The sequence below is a fragment of the Cuculus canorus genome, chromosome 5, assembly GCF_017976375.1.
Source record: "Cuculus canorus isolate bCucCan1 chromosome 5, bCucCan1.pri, whole genome shotgun sequence".
Taxonomy (NCBI): Eukaryota; Metazoa; Chordata; class Aves; order Cuculiformes; family Cuculidae; genus Cuculus; species Cuculus canorus.
Genome location: NC_071405.1, coordinates 6026374 through 6045263, shown reverse-complemented (window position 1 = coordinate 6045263; position 18890 = coordinate 6026374). Strand labels below are relative to the sequence as shown.

Sequence of the window (18890 nt, the reverse complement as noted above, 5' to 3'; positions counted from 1 at the left end):
CAAGCCTTACCGAGGTCTTTAAGAGTGATGGAAATTGTGAGAAGGGAACTAATAAAACTATCTCAGCATCACTGTCTTGGAGGAAAAGCCCAAAGAGACTGAAGTGTTTCCGAGTCCTGCAGAGCCCCTTTCCTTTGCCTAACTGCATATTTGGGTGCCCGGCTGTTTTCTCAGCCATCCTAAGCTGTGAGAGAGGAAAACCTCACATTGGCTGCACCAAGGACAAGGAGCTCAGACAGAAGCTTGTGTTACAGGAAGGTGGAAAGGAAGAAAATAGAGCAGAGCTTAGAAAATAGTCGGAGCACTGAGCAACTGGCTGGTGAAAGAGAAGCTGGGGGTGCCTACAGCCCCGTATACCCTAAGTTTTGAACAGCAGCTGTCCGGGTCTCCAACAAAACACAGCGGCTTTACCTCCTCATCACGCTCTTCCTCTAAGTGATAGCTTCTTTCATCTCTGTCCGAAGCAATCCTTGTATATTAGGTATCAATGAGCAATCTGGTTCCCTAAGTGTGGAAAAAGCGCTCCACTTGTTACAATGCAAGAGTCGGTGCTGTGGTATGAGGTGCTGCAAACGTCCAGGCAGGACCAGACCCCACTGTGGGGAGGTAGAAGTGCGCTCCTGGGACCAAAAGTATAGTCGTAGAATCATGGATTGGGTTGGGTTGGAAGGGGCCTTCAAGATCATCCACTTTCAACCCCCAGAGCGGTGTGTGGGTGCAACAGAGTCAGAAAGGGAGGAGCCCCTCATCCTTAGAAACTGCACAAAGCTGGCTGCTTTCAAAGCAATTTCCGAACGTTAACAGAGCTGCGCAAGATCCCTGCAGGTTGTTCATTAAGTATCATCTTCTTTTGAAAGACGGGAGGGAGGAGAAAGAAAAAGTAAACGAGGGCAGAGCAACTCAACGTGCCCAAAGGATGAAGGAAGTGGTTAGCAAAATCCAGAGCAGCGTTGAGCTGCTCCCAGCTCCTCATCCTTGGCTTCAAAGGGGGACTGGGCAATTTGGTTTTAGCAGGTAATCCTTCAGCAAAAAAAGATTTAGGGTCTGCAGGAGGATTTTAATATTTTTTGCTTTATGGCCATTTCCAGCCCTTCTGCTCACAGCAGCGAAGTGGACCCGGAGAGCCTTGGGAATGAGAAAATTCAAAATAGAGGTGGAAAGCAAGGGTTGCTGCAAAAACTGGTTTTAAAGATTGAAGATCCTAGATTTTTTTGGCTCTAGCTTGAGCACAATACTTTGTTCCACATTTTCTTGTGACTATTTTTAGCTACATCTAGCCAGATCATTGTTACAAATCAGCTTTGCAAAAATAGCGACAATAACTTGTTGTGGCTGAAAACAGGGATTTCAATAAATCAAAACCAGAGACAAACCCCAAATGAAAGCCTTACTCTTAAGCTTATTTTGCTTTTTTTTTTTGAAGTTCTCAGGGAAAAGTGCAAATTTTTTAAAATATTTTTTTGCCAAGATATAGATGCATTTTTAACAAAATAAATTTTGCTCAAAATTCAAGTTTGGAAAGACATCCAGACCCACATCAGCACTGTATGCTAATACTCCGCCTGACGTGAAAGCTCTAAGCATGTTATTTTATCAACCCCCATCACACCGAAGCGTTAATGGACTCAGTAACCATTTAGTGCAATATATGGAAATGAAGTTTCAGTAACTTTTTTTTCAAGACAGAGAAGCCCTGTAAGAAAAATCGACTGCAGCAAGGCTCACAAGGGAGGCTTTGTGTGGCAAAAAGCTGTATTTTTAGGTCAGCTCAGCTAAACTGAAGGAAGTGATTTGTGTGTTAAACAGAAGGACTGCCTGGATTTTAAGCTCAGCTTTTTCATTTTCAGCGCAGCAGTAAGTTGTGAACCACACTGATTGCTTTTGGGTGGTGTTTGTGACTGAGACCAAGTGGCTACCAGCGAGGGGCAAGACCTTGATCATATCACAACCAGAATTATAGAATGGTTTGGGTTGGAAGGGACCTTAAAGCCCATCCAGTTCCATGTTCCCCTGCCATAGACAGGGACACCTCCTACGGGATCAGGTTGCTTCAAGCCCCATCCAACCTGGCCTTGAACACCTCCAGGGATGGGGCAGCCAAGACTTCTCTGGGCAACCTGGGCCAGGGCCTCACCACCTCCACATTTAATGAAAAGTGGTTTCTCCAAGGGGTGACTGCAAAACAGACGCTTTCTTGCTCCTCTTTCCTCCTAGAACAGTGGTTACCTAGCATTTTAATTTAATACCAAGCTAATAAAGTAATTTGGGATGTTGACTCACATGCTGCATAAAACCTGGTTTGATTAAATGGGTTGCGTTCTGCCTGGGCCACCAGGTAATGCCAGCACAGGCATCTGCATTGTCTCAGGATGACTTAGGAGGAACAAGGAAATTCAAGGCTGGATCAGCAGTATAACAGGTTTCTGCTCTACACCATCACTTCGAGTGTAGGTCAGCAAAGCACTCTGCAGTGAGAGTGAGGGAGAAGAAAGCCACACAGACCAAAATGAGAGAAGTTCTGAGAAGGTGAAGGATTCCTTAGCTGAGCTTCTCTGAAAGTCTAGGAGGTTATGAGAGCCGTGTTAAAACTGCTGCTGCAGAGAAGACACCTCATTCATCATCTTAAGCAGGACACGCAGACATATGTCTGGTGCCCTCACGCAGGGTGAAGTCCACTCTGAGCAATGAATTAGTACTGTTTTGTGCATTGCTTAAGCCACCAAAACAGGATTTAAATGAAGCTTAAGCAGTGCACGGGGTCCTGCAGAGACCTTCTGTCCTCTGATCAGGAGCCCTCAGTGGAGCTAAGGAAGAAGGAAGGTCCTTGGGTGAGGGCCAAAGCCAGGCAGACACTTTAGGGGGAAGTGAAGTGGGGAAAAACAGATGAACTGGGGGAAAGATAGAAGAGGAAGAAGCCAAGGCTTTGTTTTGAAAGTAAGATGCATGATTTCTCCCATGTTCTCACTCACCGGCAGAATGAAGCAAGTGCTCAAGGCATAGGGCAAGGAGGGAATTATAGCAAGGAGCAGCCAATCAAATACATGTTGCTCTCCTGTCAGAGTGGCAAGTGCTGCATATACTCTTTACTTTCATTTTTGTGGACTGCTCAGCTGATGCTGGATCCACTGTCACCCAGACCCAGTGCACAATTAAGACTTTCTGCAGGAATTCACGGCATGAGCCATTCCCACAACATGTCAGTAGGTGGCAAAAAGCTACAACCCTTGTGCCAAGCAAGAAATAAACATTTTTCCTACTCCTGCAAGAACAGGAGGTGTGTGTGGGCAGCTCTGTTCCGTCAGTGGAGGCACATTGTGTTGCCAGAGGTCCCTGTACCAACACTCCTGGGAGTGAGGGGACATCCCAGAAAGGGCAACATCCCATGTCTGGAGCAGGCAAAGAGGCTCAGAAAAGAAACTGGAGCTGCTTCCCTACTCTTAATTCATTAGGGGACCCTTGTGCCATCTCTTTACTTTGCTCAGGAATTATACAAAGAAAGATGGAAAATACTTAATTATTGTTTCCAGCATTGGAAAACAGCAGATTTAGGGCTGTGCTATCACAACACAGTCCGAGGATACCTAGTTAGGCAAACAAAAAAGTGCCAAGGATGATATTTTTCAAGCTGGTGGTAATACTTTAATCTCCATGTACAGCCTGAAACAGAGCTGCTCAAGTCAATGCTCTTGGGTGCTTTTCTCTCGTGGCTTTGTGTAAGCAGATTGAAGCAATCCCAGTTGCTTGTCACACACCTTCCAGTGAGGCAGGGCAGATGAAGGCTGTAATAAGGTTAGTGAATACATCCCACTACCTTTGATGATGGCGTTTGTTCTGCTTTTGAATGTGTGCCTGTGTTGGAGAAAGGAGGGCATTGCATGATGCTGAAAACTTGCTTTCCTGAGGAGGTCAAACACTCTGAGCATCAGGTAGGGCAGAGCCCAGGAACTACTCGATGAAATCCTGTAACATCGTGGCTTTGTTTAACTCTGTTTACCTAATACTTCTTTTTAATAAGTGCAAGTAGATAATTATTCTGCTCAGAAACAATAACAAAGATATTACAGCAACCCTTGCTGCAAGGTCTCTTAAATACCTTCCTGCTTTTGTAGATAGAGAGGTAAGGTTCATCGGCATTTCCTCTTATAGGCTGTATGTTTAATTCCTAGTGACTTTGCCAGACGTTAACCGCTGGTGCTGGCTTTCCCCAATTGTCTGCTTCAGGCTGAGCCTTCTGATTTTATTTTAACATTTCAGCAAAACTGGTTCAGCTAATCCTGGGCTGGAGGAACTTGGATTGCTCTGACCGTGTTCATACCACCACCAAAATCATCCTATAACCATTTCACCATGTGCTTTGGGGCAGGAATTTATCTGATCGACATCTCCCCTTTCTTCAGGGCTTTGCCATTTGCTGGTACCGGTAGTCACATCATTAACTGTATAAAATCTCCATTCTTTGTTGTATGGGTGAAAACATGAATTCTCTGAAGGTGCTGCGCCTGGTCTGAGCAGCCCCTGCCTCAGCACAGCTCCTATCCATGACCAGCCCAGAGAAGTGGTGGCTGCCCCATCCCTGGAGATGTTCAAAACTTGCTTGGATGAGGCTTTGAGCAACCTGATCCAGTGGGAGTTGTCCCTGCCCATGGCAGGGGTGTTGGAATTGGGTGGGCTTTAAGGTCCCTTCCAACCCAAACTATTCTATGAGACTGTGAATCTATGTGGAGACAAGTTTAACCTGTAGGATGGGTCCAGCCTTGCTTCAAAGCTGGGTGGCTGAGTGATATACAGAAACACCTTTTAAGGTAGCAGTTAACCAACACCATCCCAGGATGGATTAGGGAAACGTCACCCTCTGGGGATGCCCCTTACTTCTCCTTTTGTGCTCTCAGCTATAAAGAGAGTAGGTGATTGTTTTATATCAGCTTCACAGCCCTTCGATTGTTGGAACTAGGTCAGACAAATCCCATTCCTTTGCTCTGAAACCTTCCCTCTTGGGTCTTCCTCCTCTGACTATGCCTTGTTCCATATCGTCAAAATCAAACCCCACACAAGTTTTCTCATTATCCTTTAAAACTCATCCGGGATGAGCGCCTGCCAGTCAGGATGCACACCAGGGTCAAGGCGAGCGGCTTTGCTAAAACACAGGCACTGGTTTCTGTGCTGCGTGACTTGGACTGAAGCCTTGTGTGCTCAGTTGTGTTGAGTGGCAAGTTTCATCCTCTTCGTAGTTGACTGCGATGACTCAGCCTTCAAACTATGAGCTAATAGCGAGCATTTGGATTCGGGAGCTCTTCAGAGAAAAACATCTTTGTAAAACCTTCCTTGCTGCGTTGCAGCATACACGTTGTGGGTTGCTTTTTTTTTTTTTTCCCATCTTCTATAATTTATAGAAAAGTCTAGGTTTCACATTTAGTAACAAAGAAAACATTTCATTTCCAGACTCTGAAAGGATGTTAGAAAACATGAGAAGAAGATGAGTTGCTGTCTGCTTCTCTACAGGTTATGATGAATTAATACAATCAAGAGCAGCACAGTCGAGCAATTTTGAGCACCAGAAGTAGGAAGCAGGTTTGCTGATTTTATCGCCTCCGTAAGAACAAATTTTGCACACTGTGAGTTGATAAATTAATGCTCAGAGTCTCTTCTTCGCACAGTCTGTGATATGGATCGACTGGTCCACACGCTTTTCTCCGTGGGCAGCACTCTTCCCCAATGCTGGCAACATGATTATTGGAAAACTAATCAGCTCTATCTGAGATAAATTGCATTTCTACCAATTATAGTTTAATTGTTGACAGATGGGAACACAGAAGGGAGATGTGTCACATCATTAGGCGGACAGGTGTATAGACAAGTGCCAGATTAATTGTTCCAGCCCATTAAATCATTGACCTTTTCAGCACAACCTCAGCATCAAATTCAAAGCTCTCACGATATTTCCAGCTCACACATGATGACCGTGTTTATCTGCAAAATTTGCCTGTCTTTAAAGCACACAGATTCCAGACACGTTACCCACAAGTAGTTCTTCTTTCTCATGAAAATCAGTCTCTTCTTCCTCCTTCTCTGTGTTGTGGTTTGCGTTCTTGGCTTTTTATTAAAATCACGCCTGGCGTGTGGCCTTTCTCCAAAGAGGACTTTTCTCTGTGAAGCGTGTAGACGCGCTGCCATGGGCTACGCATTTAGGAATGGCGAAAAAGAGAGAAAGGTGAAAGCAGGACAGAGAAGCTCAGTTCTGGGCAGCTGTGCTGAAGGCTCCAGCTTTGATTTTGAGCTTTGGCTGTGTTTTTTCCAGCTCCTGTTTTGCCTGGGATTTTTAATAAAGCCTGAGAGAGACAAATAGCAAAATACCATTTAAACTGAGTCAGCCATGGGTGTCTAATTCCACTGAATATGTGTAAAAATGTGTCTCCTGCTCTTTTTCTGGCTATGTAATCCAGGAAGCAGAGGATGCAGCACAGACACATCCGAAACAGCTTTGTGGGAGGTGCTGCAGGTTCCAGATAGCGATGCAGGACATGCTTCATCTGTCCTGAGCTACCCAAGCCCTGCCACCGCCCTGGGTAATTGAGAACTGACTCCAAATCTAGTTGTTCTGGATGTCCTGGCTTGAAAACTAAGAAGATAAGAATTCCTTCTGAAGGAAATTAAAGTCACTGTGATGATAACCATATTTTTTACTGCTGTGCCACTGAGCTGATTTGAAGATGTCTTACCTTTGTGTAGGTCTTAGAGATACCAAGTGGAAAGTAAACCAAGGAGTCAAGCAGGAGGTACAAGGAAGAGTTAATGTCCTTCGTCAGCTCTGCGACTTCAAACAGAGGTAGAATCGATGCAGGGAATTGGTCAGGTCTTCTTCTCAGGGCCACGGCTGGTGGTGGACTCTCTTCCCCTCCCATGCGTAGCACTGGTGCCCTCCATATTCAGTTTGTCACACTGTAAGATGTACAACTGAAATCCCAGGAAATAATTTTATATATATACTTGAATCACTTACTGCGTTCCACAACGCTGATGCACTTTTACTGCAGTGACCTTTACAGACTTACAAAGATAACCAGGAGAACTGTGTGAAGTTCTCTCTCTCAGATAACAAACAATTTCATAAGGAAATATGCATGATTTCATGAAAAAAAATACAGTTTAGGAAAACCGGGAACTGCATTTATCTCTCTGATGAATCTGGCTCTTTTCATATAGCTCTCTTCTTCAATATGCTTGGAAATGTCAGGTTGCAACAGGGCAGTCTGATCAAATTCCTGGTGGATGCAGCAGCCTCGACCGGCACACGGCACCACCAGGATACGTATCTGCAGGAGATGCTGGAGATCCCTCAGTTTCCACTCCTCACTGTGCGGCACGGAACCCTGAACACCAGAGGCAAGTGAACAAAAGCCAGCTTTTTAGAGGATTAACTGGAAAACTGGAGGTTAGTGCTGAAGAAAGTCTACGTATTTCGGTGTCCAGGGCAGGGGAGGAGAGGAAGTTTAAAAAAAAAAAAAAAAAAGTCAGAAAGGAATTTTAGAAATGCCAGAATATTTATTTTAAAGATTTCCTAAATGAATCATTTTACCCTGCATTTTGAACTGGGGTTTTTGTGGTTTAGAAAAATATATAAGATTAAAACCAAGTTAAACAGAAAGGTTGAGTAACCCAAAGACAAGCAAAAAAATTCTTTTCAGCTGGAACTTAATATTTGGTGTTAATCCAGAATATTTTCCAGCTTCTGCTTGGTTTTTTTGCCAGTTTCCTCCTTCTCCCTCTATCCCTACTTCATTGTTGCTCAAACCAAGCTATTATTTTACCCAGATATTTTGATTCAGCCACATAATCCAAACAGTCGTTATTCATTCCACATCAGTCATTCACTCCTCATCAGTCATCTCCTCATTTCCAGATGGCCTTTCCAGCAGCCTTTACTCCTAGAAATGCCACTTACTACAAACATCATGTGTCCACCCTCCGTCCATCCATCTCTGGGGGTTCAGCCTCCCGGAGCTGTGGCTTCTTACTTCAGCACTCCCTCTCCTTCCAAGCCATGCTAGTAGAAATCCTTATCAAAGAAGTCATCAAAGAGAGAAACTCTCTCTGTCTTCGTTCTCACAAGCGTAGGTTTGCGGTCAATCTTCTCTTCTCTTTCCCATTCCTCAGAGCCTGTGCTGGAGGTGTCCCAGAAGAGATCCCTTGTCCGTGGCTTCCTGCAGAACCACAGGCCAACCTTCCTGCTTCCACTCAGAGAGAGTTCAGCCCCATCATGTTGACTGGAGGGTCCTCCACTCCTTGTGTCTCCTTGAGGAATTAAAAAAATAATCATGTTATGGAGCTGCACAACTCCATAGGATTTGGCAGGAAATGGCTATGGGCAGCTGGACACATGTAAAGCAGATCCTGAGAGATCCCTGCAAGACCAGAATCCATGCTCTGGGCTGGGCAGGGCCGGGTATAATGTATTTAGAATTATATTTGGTGAAGTTACTGAGTCTGGCAAGGTTCAACACCTAAAAATTGTATGCAGGTACTTCCTTCAGTCCTTCACACACATCAAGGAGAAGAGATAAAGCTGACTGTTCTCCTAAAAAACAGTCTCAAAAGGTCCCTGAAGATAACTGGAAATCTCAAATCATCCACTTTCCCCTTTTGCTGCAAGGGAACATCACAATTCCTTTCTCCAGAGCAGAAATATTTAAGATGCAACCAACCCGGCCCAGTAGAGAAGTTCTTCTGAAGCCAACCCTGCTTGCCCCAGCTGGAGATTTGAGCTGATTGTTTGCACTCTGTGCCCTGGTATATTTTGCTGGGTAACCACAAGGTCATGTATCCACCAACAACTGCAGCTACCAGCAGTTCAGCCCTGGAGAAAGGACCGGCTCCGTGCCTGCGCGGGGCAATCACTGGGTTAGCATGGGGCTGGGGCTTGGCTTCAGCATCCCATTTGATGATATACAGACATTATGATGGAGGCTCTGCCAAAGTAACTCGTGTCTGGTGCCTGGAGGAAAGCTGGCAGGGTGTGTTTTGATTGGCAGTTGCCAACCCTGCCAGAGTGACCACTGTGATACTGTCACAGCCTATGTGCACCTGAGCACACACCAGGCTTGGGCGAGGTGGCCACTGATGGGACAGAGGGCAAAGGCAAAGCCTGGTGGAAGGGGTGAAACTTCAGGCAATCATTTTGCACTTTTTTTCTTCTTCACCCCTTTGGCTGAGGTGCCCCTCAGCCTGCCTATGTTTACCCATTCAGTGGTCTCTATGCTCACCTCCTGGGATGTTTGTGCCTGACAGATTCCCAGCTCTCCAAGGACGTTGGACCCCAGGAACATCCTCTGTTCTCACACTCAAGTTTGCCATGCAGGGCACACGTGGGACAAGCTGAGACTCTCCTACTGGAGACAACCTGCCCCTGCAGGTGTCTGGCCCTGAGGATTTTGCTTTTATACCCCTATGTCTATTCCATGGTTCTTAATTAACGTCTACTCAGGTCAATTTGGATGCTACCAGAAAAGCAGCCCAGAGACCTGCATCCTTCTCTGAGGCACCCCAACACTTTGCCTTACGAACAGATCTCACTGCTTTCCCCCACCCAGTCTTTTGAATTTGCACTGTGTCATGGCAGGAGATGGAGCTGTGGAAGCAGCTTCCGTAGGGAAACTTCTGTGATGACATTTAAGAGGCTGGCAAGTTTTACATCTCCTTGTAAAATCGTTCTACTTACCACGGTCACCTCCATGAAAACACTGATTGTGCTCAGCAGGGATGAGGTCTCGATGTTCAATGCCATTGCCTGGCTGGAGAATGTCAAGGACTTTCTTCGGGCTGAATTCCTTGATTTTTTGTTTATTGATTCTTGCCTCCCTGTGGAGATTTCGCTTCAGCTCTGCCTGAGTTTGCAAACGAGTCGTCAACACAAGCAGCAGAGGAGTGAACACGTTTAACAGCTCGATGAGGCAGATCATTAGGGGGCTGGGGCTGAAAATAATTACGCAGTCGAGTAGTTTAAACAGGGCAAACAGTATTTGCCAAACTGACTACATGACAGAACATGACTTGGACAAAGATTTTTGGTTTCTCCATGGGCCACAGCCAAATGAGGGCAAAGCATTAGAAAAAAATAAAGATCACGGGGGCTGTGGGAATGCTCCTCACTTCTGTGCCTGAGCCACTGGGAAAGCTTCATTTGACCTTCCCAGAAACAGTCTTTAAGCCTCCTGATCCAAGGGAGAGACACCAGGGATGGGCAAAGCCCTGTTTGAGGTGGGAAGCCCCAGCTTATCCCCAAATCCATCTCAACGTTACCTCTTGGCGCCTGCGGGTCAAGTCCAGCATCTGCAGTTTGTGCAAGTGCTGCCGCCTGCCAGGGAGGTGTCTTGGGCTCTGCCCCCTCTTCTCGAGAGCCTACGAGGTGTTTAAAAACATAAATAAATACACCTGCACTTTCTGAAAGAGAAGGAATCGGCCACCAGCTCACAAACCCACCCCTGGCCCCTGGGGCGCTCCCTGGATAAAGGCAGTGAGCACCTCCCTGCGTAACCGACTTGCAGCAATTTATCGCAGGTTTCCACCCGTGTTTGCAGTTTATCTCACAGCTTTGGGGTATGGCAGGAAAAATCTTCATTAAAACAATGTCTACATACTTCTGCCCCTCAAGGTGTTACCACTTTTGAGTTGTCTGTCCAGGACAATCTCATGATCTGAAGGGAGGAACCACTTTTGCACATTTGGGATTGTAAGGGGGTGTTTGCCTCACCTCTGCCGACTGCAAGCAATTCAAGCTCAAGTTGCTCAGCCATTTAAAAAAGCCACCCTTAAAACTTCGTCCTCAAAAATACTTACGGTCCTGGCTCAGCAGATCAGCCTCACCCACCAATCTGTCATGCTGGAGGTTCAGAAACTTTCCCCTTATTTTGTGTCCTTTCACCCACACACCCATGCTGCAGCTAGTTCCTGAGCTCGGCCAGGGATAGGAGCCCAGACAGTGTAAAACACCAACTTCTGCTCTTCATGGTGCCCAAACCACAAGGGAAAGGAGCCCGCAGCCTGCAACGACCCATGCACAGGGCTTAATCTGTGAACTTACCTTCTTTTTTGGGCTTGCAGCCACTTCTTGCTGACTCCAGGGCTTCGCAGGAGCAATTGCTTGTGGAAGGCCAATAGGTTCAAGCCTCTACAAGTCAAATACTTATAATATTCAGCATAGCTTGTTCTACACAATCATAAAACCTAATATGAATCTACTTTGACATTTTTCCAGCTCCAATTCTGATGTAGCTGCTTGGATACAGGAAGGAGACTGACATCTCTAGCAGATGCTCAGGGAGTTTAACATCTCCTTAGGTGTTCCAGCAGTGGACAAAACTGGAGGAATCTCCTGCATTACAGTAGGTATTTTTGAACTTGAACAGTGCCCAAGGCTCCAGCCAAGACCACAGTGAAGACAAACCTCAGCCCACATTGCTTCAGGTCAAAGCTGAATCCTGGACTTCTGTCATAATTTAATGTAAAGTTTCCTAGCTGGTCATCTGAGGGCAGATCTCAGTTACCTGAGACCCAAAGCATCAATCCCTCCATCAAGCCATCCCTTTTACGTTGGCCTGAGTGCAACCTTTCTCTGCAGGACTGTGCATGGTACAAAGTGCCTTTCCCAGTGGCTTGCTTTCCAACTGCTCTGAGCATGGATTTTTGTCTTAAGGAGCTAAGTTGTCTCTTTAAATTGTGCCAACATACTAGATGAGACTTGATATCATTTCATGAATTGAAGAATCAAGAATTTCAAGAATCATTTCATGACTTGATATTGCTAATGTCCCCTTCTAGGTGGAAGCTCAGAAACAAGGGAATAAACTTACACTTCATGTGGGGAAACACCCCTCTAGTGGAAGGAGCCTCTGCAATTTCCAGGGGTTGGATCTGGATGATCTTTAAGGTCCCTTCTGACTCAAACTGTTCTACAATGATTCTATGATCATTAATCCCTCGAATACGAACTAAAGCATCCTCTAAGAGGTGACATTCCTCTGACTACAGAGAAATACCAAAGCCTAAGCAGCAATTTTGAAGCATCCTGTAAATCAATGCAATAATCATAGAATTATAGAACATTTTGGGTTGGAAGGGACCTTAAAGATCATCCATTTCCAAGCCCCTGCCACGAGCAGGGACACCTCCTACTGGATCAGGTTGATCAAAGCCTCATCCAACCTGGCCTTGAACGCCTCCAGGTATGGGGCAGCCACAACTTCTCTGGGCAACCTGGGCCAGTGCCTCACCACTCTCACAGGAAAATATTTCTTCCTAAAATCTCATCTTAATCTCCTCTCTTTCAGATTAAACCATTCCCGCTCATCCTATCACTGCACTCCCTGGATAACGCAGGAGAAAAAAGAAGTCTGCACCATCACGTAAACACAGCCTCCCTCATCAGCCCCAAACGACAACTTCACATATCTTTCAGCATCAAAAAAACCCACACTGAATTGAATATGAAACTTAAAAAATGGCACTAGATGGCAGCATGTGACACCACAAGCTGTGGTCTGGGCTGTGCATCCCTCCTCGATGCCACCAAGACAGACAGCACAGAGTGACTGAAGGCAGATTAACTCCCACATCTATCGGCTCATCTCACAGCTCCCAGCAGGGAAACCAGGTTTCAGGCTTTGGGCAAAAGTTGTGTCGCAGGCTGGAAAATTGAGTCTATTTTTTTGTCTCTGTGAACCTCACAGGATTTTTCTCTGGAAGTAGTCCCGGACCAAAATCCTCTAAAAGTCCTTGGGAAGGCCATATCGTTCTGCTCCGCTGCCTTTGAAAATATTCCTGCAGGAAAAAGGGCTTTTGCTGAGGCTGTTCATGCTCCCCAACAGCAGTGGCAGAAGCACAGGGTAGGATTAACAGTGTTGTTGTCCTGCAGTAAATATTACCAGTGTTTTAATAATACATAAATTCAGCCGTAATGGAAATAAGATCAGTGACTAAGAATTACACGCTGGTAGGAGATTACTAAAAAGGCGGTGATTCCATGTGACAGCTCACCCGGCGCAGCTGGACTCATTCCAGGAGATGCTGCCTCATCACCATGTCCAGGAACACACTATTTAATAGTCGGTAGCCAGTTGTTCTCTCTGAAGCCACCAGTTTTGGCCAAAGCCGCAGCCTGGGTTTCAGCTGACCCTGTCTGGTGGCCCCTCTGTTCTTTATTACATTAAAAGGACCTTAATTACAGCAAGGAAGCCTTGAGTGAAATACCTCTGCTTCAGTGGGTTTGCTATCGTGGAACAAGGACAGAGGGTTTGTTACTGAATTTTGGGAGAGTGGAAGTGCTCTCAGAAAGGAACGAGGAGATCTCAGAGCAGCACAAGGAAGCGAGATGTTCTCTCAAGGATTTTTATTGCAAGGGGTTGTAGAGGTGGCTGGGAAGGAAGATTGCCAGTGGTAGCTGGTCCAGGTTGCACTCAGTGCTGGAATGACCCAGCAACTGCTACAACGAAGCATGTGGCCAGCTGGGGCAAATGCATCTCTTTCATCAGTTAAACAGCCAAGAAGCACATTTGCCTGTTTATCCCCAGTCACAGGCATCTGTAGACTCCCTCCACCCACCTCATTAATTAAAATAAAAGCATGGGGAGTAGGTGGTATTTCCAGCAGCTGAGCTTTCTTTGAGCAGGAGGCTCTGATGCACCCATGTTTGGAGGAGTCTGCTCAAGTTATCCCCTTTCTCTGTCTGCTTTAATTCCTTTGAGCCCGATTTGCTTTCAGTTTTGGAGCCCCTGGACCTGCAGGGCTGAGCAGCAGAGAAGAAACAGAAATGAAAACCTCAGGCTGGGGCTCAGAAGAAGATCTGAGGAGCAAATTGGGGGAGCCATGGCTCTGGGACATGTAGGGGCTGATCCTCTGTGGAAAGGAGGGAGAACTTGATCTTGGCCAAACACTGACATCTTTGCATCTGAAATAGTGAGCAGGTAAGACATAGGAAATTGGAAGCTATTGCTGACTGGTTTGGGAGGGTGTGGAGATGCAATAAAAATGGAGGTGGAGCACAGAAAGCAGCGGTTTGGGTTTTACATAACTTGATTCATAGCAAGAATTGTGCAGCCACAGTAGTACTGCTCCAGCTTAGCCCATGAGCGCGTGATGGCCAGAGCCTCACCCAGGTTTATGTATTGTATAAAAGCATCAGTGCGTAAAAATATCAGCAGAGAAAATGCGTGAGGAGGGTTTCTTGCCACTTTTGTTTTTTAAAAAAGAAAAGGAGCATAAGTCTTAATGAGGAGCAGCTGAGAGAACAGGGGTTGTTTAGCCTAGAGAGAAGGAGGCTGAAGGGAGAGCTCATAACACTCTAAAACTACCTGAAAGGAGGCTGTGGTGATGTGGGTGCTGGTCTCTTCTCTGAAGGAACAAGTGATAGGATGAGAGAAAGTGGCCTCACGTTGTGCCAGAGGAGATTTAGATTGGATATTAGGAAAAACTTCTTTACCAAAGTTGTGTTGATGCATTGGAAGATGCTGCCTGGGAAAATATTGGACACCCTGGAGGTGTTAAAAAAACACTTAGACATGGCACTTCAGGACATGGTTTAGTAATGCTCAGGGGTGTTGGACTGGATGGTCTTAGAGGTCTTTCCCAACCTTAATGATTCTATGATTGTAACTGTAGGTACACAGCATGCATAGCAATTCTTAAAACCTAAGATCATTGCTATGTACTTTCACTGGCCCATAGTGCAAAGCACATCTCTGTTTCATCTGTCTCTTTACTCCTAAGTTGATGATAGACCTTGGTGGGATATTTGGCCTGAAGAGCCAAAACCAGCCCCACTTGAAGCAAGTTGGCTCCCTTCTGCAAAGGGCTCTATCTTGGCCAAATTAGCACCATGGGAGTACTAAGACTTAGCTGCCGGTAACCAGATACCACAAAGAAAGGTGGATCGTTACAGGAGAGGTGGCCTCATGGCCAGTGCTGGGACACATGTTGGATATCTCCACAGCACACAGGGGGTGGCCTGCAAGACATGACCCATGGAGTCAGGCAGGAGGGCAAAGGTAGGGCCTCACTGCATTGGCCCCTCTTTGTCTCCTCTTAGAAGATGAAGTTCTCTCCCTTGTGTTAATGAACCAAAAATAACTTCTCTGTGGTCAACATAGCTGCTCTGTCTTGGGTATCAAACTTGGGCTCGTGGTAAAGCTCATCTAGGGATGATCATACAGAGATAGGACTTCATACTTGCATTGCTGTAGGATATCCGTTTACCCCACTGCAATGCTGTGACATGTGCCCATGTCCCCAAGAAAGCCCACATCAATGGGTCAAGCAGAGCAACTCATATGGAACTTCATAAACTCGCCTTACTTGAGGTCTTTGAGGTGGATGTTGTTTAATGATGCTGGTTTCTCCTCCTTCTGGTATGGTGTTGAAAGAAAGGGGCCCTTAAAGATTAGAGAAAGGAGAAATGGATTGAGTTGCTACTTATCAACTATCAGCCATTAGGCTGTACTCAGCAACAGTTTTCTGCCCTACTTTTTTAGTTGGCATATCCTACTGACATCTCTTTGGGATGCATTATCATATAAGTTATTCTATTAGCTGCAGAAATAAAGTGAGGATGTACCAGCACCTGTGGTTTCTAACAAATATCTGCCACCCACCTCTCTTCTCTCTACAACCTCTTGTGCGTCCTATTTGTGATAAAAACCATCCTCTGCATCTCCTGTGGCTTCCATGAGTCCCCGGGACCCTGAAGTAACCAAGAGTGCACCTTCTCCTCTGCTGCTCTGTGACTATCATCTGGCCAAGAAACAAACCTACTCTGCTTCCTTGCTGCCTGCCCTTTTAAAGCAGGGAACAGGCAGCAGTTTGTGTCTTTGCTTGCTGCTCAGCCTCTGAGACTCTATTATTGTTGGTTTTCTTGGTGGAACTGAGAAATATCTCCGATTCTTTCCCTGACCACAGCAGAGCTGGGCTACAGCCAACCAGTGAGTTACGGTCAGACAAGCCGTATGATCACAGACCATCATCTTTGGAAATCATCCCAAAATAACGTGCTGCACTCCAGGGGTCACCTGTTAGTTATTAAAGCAGTGCTTTCGGTGGGGCTTGAACATGATCTGCGCCCAACTCCATTCCACGCTGGTGCTCTTGGGTGGAGAGCCTATTTTTTTTTTTGCACGAGTGCATGTGCAGTACGTGTTTCTTCTGTAAAAGAGTTTCTCTATCCCACCTTTTCTTCTGAAAACCAGACTTAGTGCATTCAAAAGCTATTTTGTACGTGGAGCTGAGCGAGCTGTTGCTGAGCAGCTCCTGCTCCAATGTGGTGGGAGCCCTGAGGTGGCCTCGGGAGGGGAAAGTTGGGGATAAATTGCATGAATTACATTATAGTTGATGTCAAATTTGATAGCTACGCTGAAAAGAAAAATGATAATAATTTAGAGGTCACTTTATGTGGGGTTTCAGTGGTTCCTTTAAATGAGCCCCATGGAAGATTGCCGAGACATGGCTCTTTGAGAAGAGAGAGAGAGAGAAGGAGGGTGTTGGGGTAGGGGAGGAGATGGTGACTCCATTGGATAAATGACTGCTGAGCTCTGCTGAGCACCAGCAATGATTAACTGCTGAGCAAAGCTGCAGCTGCTCTGCTCATGCCAGAATGGGTGCCTGGAGTGAAAATTTCCAGTGCAGACAGCTCCTCTGGAGACAGACTTCAGCTGCCGGGGAGCACGTGCTGAAAGAGCAGCTTGAAATAACAGAAGAGAGGGTTATTAAATTATTGCCTTTTAATCTGCAGGACGAATTAGTGCAGAAAGAATTTCTAAGGGGGAAATAAAATGTAAGAAGGTGGCTCACAGTGCTGCGAATGTGGGATCCAGCACAGGCAAGGGAGAAGCTTGTTCTGGTGAGTGGTATGGCTTTGGGGAAGTTATTTCTGCCTTGTGAGGTTTGACGGTTTGTGTCGGCAAGGGGTGGTGGTTTAAATTATTCCCTCTCATCCTATGCGTGTGCCTTGTAGGAGATTTGCCCTCATCCTGTACAAATATAGAACTGGAAGCCAGGGGATCACTGCGTGCCCAGACTGGTCAGTCTGGGGCAGGGATGGTCCCTGGCACATCTGCATGGTGTTGGTGGGGACGCGCACACACCATTCTCCTACCACACAGCCACCACGGAGGGAGCATAGGTCTCAAGCTGAAGTCATTCTTGTGACTTTTATTTTTTGCCCTTGCACTTTAGCAGCAGGTTCTGCCTGCTGGAGGAAGAGGGATTTAACATAAGCCAATATGAACCCTCATAAACCAAATACAACCTATTCTCTTGGAGACTTTGCTTATTTAGACAGCAGATCAAGCTAATGCATTGCTCAAGTACTCTTGAGCATACTCTTTTTTTTTCCTGAAAATTAAAAGTGACATTTATTGAAGGGTTTTAGAAGTGGGGTTTTTTTTTTGTAAAATTACATCTTTTACAAGCACTTGTTAAATACCCGGTGATGATAATTTTCCAGAATAGGAATATTTGGTTGTTCTTGCTGTCATGAAGTACTTGAAACTGTATGACAGACAGACCCGATCTGTATTCGGCCCAGGATCTCTGGTCCTGGAGTGTCACTACTACCATGCTAGAGCTTTCACCTTCTCCTGATACCTCTCTGTGGATGATCCTGATGGAAATATCCAGCCCTTGGTGAAGCGACGTTGCCTGACATTACTCAACATGCGTCAGAAATTCAGTTTTGGAGATTGAAAAGAGTGGCAGAAGATGCTAGGGCCGCAGATCCTCCTTCCACTGCATTGCCCTTTCTCAAGCCACATTGGTGTTCGAGGAGGTTTCTCCCCACACTTACCTAACGTGGCTGTGAGAAGCCATTTGTCACCACCCAGCTCGTTGTACAGAGCTATGCATCCAACTTCAGATGGGTGCAAACCTCCTTCCTTGCGCCTGAGAAGGGTTTGACTATGGATGGAGCTTAAACCCTGCTGTGAAAAGCTGCAGGAGAGCCTGCACGATGCCACTTGTAGAAAAACACACACAGCTACGCTATTGCCTTTCCTTTGCCTCTCGGCTTATGAAATCAGCCCTGAGAAATGGCTATAACTTATTTTTATGCAGTGTGTTACCTGCTGAGTATGTTACCCAGAATCTAATTCTAATTAAGATAATGATATTGATATGCCCATTGGCAGCAAGTGAGCAGGATGGGCGTGTGACCAGGAGTTATGGAGCTGCTGTATGAGGACTATACAGGTTGGTGTAGGGGAGCAAGGCTGTTCCCAGGGGACAATTGATAGGAGTAAGGAGCCGGTGATATGGGCTCTAGTGACTGAGATGCCTTCCAAAACAGGGGAGCAAAAATGCATTTTCCCAAATATAAAATGTCCTGGAAACAGCAAAAAGCAACTTGTGCAGAACGGCATGTGCACAGACCTACGCCCACCCCTGCTCTGCAGCGGACAAACCTGCAGACCCCCAGGTTCTCTGCCCTGCGCTTCACGATAATTCTGCGATGACCTCCTTACCTGCAGAAGCTCTCCCATACCAAGTATCCCGGAGAGGTGGAAGTTGCTGGTGAAATGTAGGTTTTCTCCGCTCCATTGCAGCTGGCGGGTGCAGGCTGAGCTCTCCTGGCATGCAGGGGAGCCGGTATGGGGTGGCGAGAGCAGGAAGGTTCTCCCTAGTGTGCATCGGTGCAACTTTTGTCACCTTGGGATGTGCCTTGGAAGAGCTCAGGCCCATTTTTCAGAGCAGTGGCTTTGAAAGAAGAAGGAAAACGCCTCATACACTGTCTTCCCTGAACGCTAAGGGATCCTTGTGAGCAACTGCAGTTCCCAGGGAGCTCCCTGCCAGCTCTGAGGTCAGGGCTGGCTCCCACGGATGTGCCCACACGTCCTTCTCCACTTGGTTAAACATTGACC

The 18890-nt window shown here is 46.2% G+C and overlaps 2 protein-coding genes across 2 annotated transcripts in view; both read right to left on the bottom strand.

The window, feature by feature from the left end:
• The window catches only part of CEP170B (centrosomal protein 170B), a 258688-nt gene that overhangs the window by 148151 nt on the left and 91647 nt on the right, over window positions 1–18890 (bottom strand). The gene's annotated exons all lie outside the window — the stretch shown is intronic.
• Window positions 12–18821, bottom strand: CCDC198 (coiled-coil domain containing 198). Its single transcript, XM_009564866.2, has 6 exons — window positions 18495–18821; window positions 15340–15416; window positions 11075–11161; window positions 10294–10392; window positions 9713–9878; window positions 12–8289 (listed from the first exon to the last, which is right to left on the bottom strand). The coding sequence occupies exons 1-6, from the start codon at window positions 18709–18711 to the stop codon at window positions 8042–8044; spliced, it is 894 nt and encodes a 297-aa protein (XP_009563161.2). The 5' UTR covers window positions 18712–18821; the 3' UTR covers window positions 12–8041.

Excerpts from the sequence above, each read along its gene's own strand:
- CCDC198 (XM_009564866.2), bottom strand. The coding sequence starts at position 18,711 with ATGGGCCTGAGCTCTTCCAAGGCACATCCCAAGGTGACAAAAGTTGCA. Across the intron at positions 11,162-15,339 it reads ATCCACCTCAAAGACCTCAA|AGGCTTGAACCTATTGGCCT; the intron begins GTAAGGCGAGTT and ends TTTGACTTGTAG. Across the intron at positions 10,393-11,074 it reads CTGCAAGCCCAAAAAAGAAG|GCTCTCGAGAAGAGGGGGCA; the intron begins GTAAGTTCACAG and ends AACACCTCGTAG.